This window comes from Oncorhynchus gorbuscha, linkage group LG04 (genome assembly GCF_021184085.1).
Source record: "Oncorhynchus gorbuscha isolate QuinsamMale2020 ecotype Even-year linkage group LG04, OgorEven_v1.0, whole genome shotgun sequence".
Taxonomy (NCBI): Eukaryota; Metazoa; Chordata; class Actinopteri; order Salmoniformes; family Salmonidae; genus Oncorhynchus; species Oncorhynchus gorbuscha.
In genome coordinates this window covers 65,756,780-65,760,448 of record NC_060176.1, presented here as the reverse complement: position 1 = coordinate 65,760,448, position 3,669 = coordinate 65,756,780, and the positions used below count along the sequence as shown (strand labels likewise).

Here is a 3,669-nt window from a genome sequence, read left to right as displayed (position 1 = left end):
CCACGCTGCACTTTGGTCTGATCCTTCTTTCACCTCTGAATGTCGTTACAGAAACACCCACCAGGAAAGGACCAAGCAGCGTGGTAACAGGCAGCAGCAGCAGGAGAGGCAGCAATACCCGGAGAGATGGACTTGGGAGGAGATATTAGACGGCAAGGGACCCTGGGCACAGCCGGGTGAATATCGCCACCCCAAGGCAGAGCTGGAGGCAGTGAAAGCCGAAAGGCGGCATTATGAGGAGCTAGCTCGGCAGCGCGGCTGGAAGCCTGAGAGGCAGCCCCAAATATTTATTGGGGGGGGGCACGGGGAGTGTGGCGAGTTCAGGTAGGATACCTGCGCCAACTTCCCGTGCTTACCGGAGAGTGAGAGGGACCGGGCAGGCACCATGTTATGCGGTGGAGCACATGGTGTCCCCGGTGCGTGTGTATAGTCCGGTGCGGTACATTCCAGCTCCTCGTATTGGCCGGACTAGAGTGGGCATCGAGCCAGGTCCCATGAAGCCGGCTCTACGCATCTGGTCTCCAGTGCATCTCCTCGGGCCGGCGTACATGGCACCAGCCTTACGCATGGTGTCCCCGGTTCGCCAGCACAGCACGGCCTGGCTACGGGGAGCATTCAACCAGGTAAGGTTGGGCAGGCTCGGTGCTCAAGAGCTCCAGTGCGCCTGCACGGACCGGTCTATCCGGTGCCACCTCCACGCACCAGTCCTCCGGTGGCAGCCCCCCGCACCAGGCTGTCTCTCCGTCTTCTCCCTACAGGTGCTCCCTCCTGTCCAGTGCTGCCAGAGCCTTCCTCCTGCCCAGGGTTGTCAGAGTCTCCCGTCTGTCCTGAGTCGCCGGAGTCTCCCATCTGTCCTGAGCCGCCGGAGTCTCTCATCTGTCCTGAGCCGCCGGAGTCTCCCGTCTGTCCTGAGCCGCCGGAGTCTCCCGTCTGTCCTGAGCCGCTGGAGTCTCCCGTCTGTCCTGAGCCGCCGGAGTCTCCCATCTGTCCTGAGCCGCCGGATCCGCCAGCCAGCCAGGAGCCACCGGAGCCGTCCTTCACTCCGGCGCCACCGGAGTCTCCCGCCCGTCTGGTGCCGCCGAAGTCTCCCGTGCTGCCGGAGTCTCCCGTCCATTCGGGACCCGTGGCGAGGGTCGTCCCTCATAAGAGGGCAAGGGGGTGGTCCACATTCCACGCCAGAGCCACCACCGCGGACAGACGCCCACCCAGACCATCCCCTATAGGTTCAGGTTTTGCGGCCGGAGTCCGCACCTTTGGGCGGGGTACTGTCACATTCTGACCATAGTTCTGTTATTTTATTCTTTGTTTTAGTATGGTTAGGGCGTGAGTTGGGGTGGGCAGTCTGTTTGTTTTTCTATGTTGGTTTTTGAGTTCGGCCTAGTATGGTTCTCAATCAGAGGCAGGTGTCGTTAGTTGTCTCTGATTGAGAATCATACTTAGGTAGCCTGGGTTTCACTTTTGGGGTGTGGGTGTTTGTTTCCATGTGAGTGTTTGGGCCACACGGTACTGTTTCGGTTTTCGTTTTGTTCACATCGTTTATTGTTTTGTATTTCAGTGTTCAGGTCGTTTTGAATAAATCATCATGAACACTTACCACGCTGCGCTTTGGTCCGATCCTTCTTCCACCTCTGGATGCCGTTACACAGAGCTGGATGCTGATGACATGCTGTGACTTCTTGGGGGGGGGGGGGGGGGGGGGGGGGGGGGGGTGTCTTCTACATCCTGAAATATATTCCTGGGGGGTATTATTATTTACTATTATCATCATTATTGTTATGACTATTAACTTAACAACCTACTCTTTCTTAACTTACACTACGCTGTGTACATTGCAATGGAAGCCCAATGTGATTTCACTGGGGTATGTATAAATTATGAATTTCTCATCACTAGTGGATATGTTTTTTGGGATAACCATTCGATTGGAAAACATGCAGCAAATTAGGCGACGGGGGTACTAGTTCTCCTGCAGAACGTCGTAAGTTGTATGTCTTGAACATTATAAAAACGTTTTACATTTACATTTACATTTAAGTCATTTAGCAGACGCTCTTATCCAGAGCGACTTACAAATTGGTGCAATCACCTTATGACATCCAGTAGAACAGTCACTTTACAATAGTGCATCTAAATCTTAAAGGGGGGTGAGAAGGATTACTTATCCTATCCTAGGTATTCCTTAAAGAGGTGGGGTTTCAGGTGTCTGAAACCCCACCTTAAAATCTCTTTTCACTGCAGCCAGACTGACCTGAATATATTTTCATATTGAATGCATGTAATATATGTCATTCACTCACTACAGTCTGAAGAAGAGAGGTTGAAAGATCGAAAACGACAACGAAAACAAAACGCTCTACAGGTAGGAGGTGTCATGATAGAGTGGTATAGTCTTAAACCAATGTTTAAAGACTTCAACCCCGGCCTCTCCAATATATTTCAGGATGATGTAGAAGAAGTCACAGCATGTCACCTCAGCATCCAGCTCTGCAGGATCAGGTACTACGTAATAAGGCTATTAGCTAAATTAAGGTGCATTCTTGTACACACATCCCAAGAGGTTCCCTTACATTACTTAATGACCACAATCTGTTTTCTTTCTTTCTTTACAGAAAACATTTGACCTCTGTCATTGCCAACAAAGGGTATATAACAAAGTATTGAGATAAACTTTTTGTTATTGACCAAATACTTATTTTCCACCATAATTTGCAAATAAATTCATTAAAAATCCTACAATGTGATTTTCTGGATTTTTTTTTTCTCATTTTGTCTGTCATAGTTGAAGTGTACCTATAATGAAAATTACAGGCCTCTCTCATCTTTTAAGTGGGAGAACTTGCACAATTGGTGGCTGACTAAATACTTTTTTGCCCCACTGTATATGCTCAATGAAAGAATATAATTACAAACATTTATCAACACAATTTTTAACAGCACATGACATACATAAGTCTGTTCACTCCAACAATATTTATTTTATTTAACCTTTATTTAACTAGGCAAGTCAGTTAAGAACATTCTTATTTACAATGACAGCCCACCAAAAGGCCTCCTACGGGGACGGGGGTGGGATTAAAATAAATAAATAAATTAAATATAAATAAAGGACAAAACACACATCACAACAAGAGAGACAACACTACATAAAGAGAGACCTAAGACAACAACATAGCAAGGCAGCAACACATGACAACACAGCATGGTAGCAATACAACATGGTAGCAGCACAAAACATGGTACAAACATTATTGGGCACAGACAACAGCACAAAGGTCAAGAAGGTAGAGACAGCAATACATCACAATGTGCCAGCCACAACTGTCAGTAAGTGTCCATGATTGTGTCTTTGAATGAAGAGATTGAGATAAAACTGTCCAGTTTGAGTGTTTGTTGCAGCTCGTTCCAGTCGCTAGCTGCAGCAAACTGAAAAGAGGAGCGATCCAGGGATGTGTGTGCTTTGGGGACCTTTAACAGAATGTGACTGGCAGAACAGGTGTTGTATGTGGAGGATGAGGGCTGCAGTATATATCTCAGATAGGTGAGTGAGGCCAAGAGGGTTTTATAAATAAGCATCAATCAGTGGGTCTTGCGTATACAGAGATGACCAGTTTACAGAGGAGTATAGAGTGTGAAAGTGATGTGTCCTATAAGGAGCATTGGTGGCAAATC

The 3,669-nt window shown here is 47.8% G+C and overlaps 1 protein-coding gene across 1 annotated transcript in view; it reads right to left on the bottom strand.

Moving 5' to 3' along the window:
- Positions 1-3,669, bottom strand: part of LOC124033034 (beta-1,3-galactosyl-O-glycosyl-glycoprotein beta-1,6-N-acetylglucosaminyltransferase-like) — a 58,501-nt gene that overhangs the window by 987 nt on the left and 53,845 nt on the right. Inside the window, 1 exon segment of the mRNA XM_046344958.1 lies at positions 1,012-1,139. Within this exon segment, the coding sequence (XP_046200914.1) occupies positions 1,012-1,139 (128 nt within the window).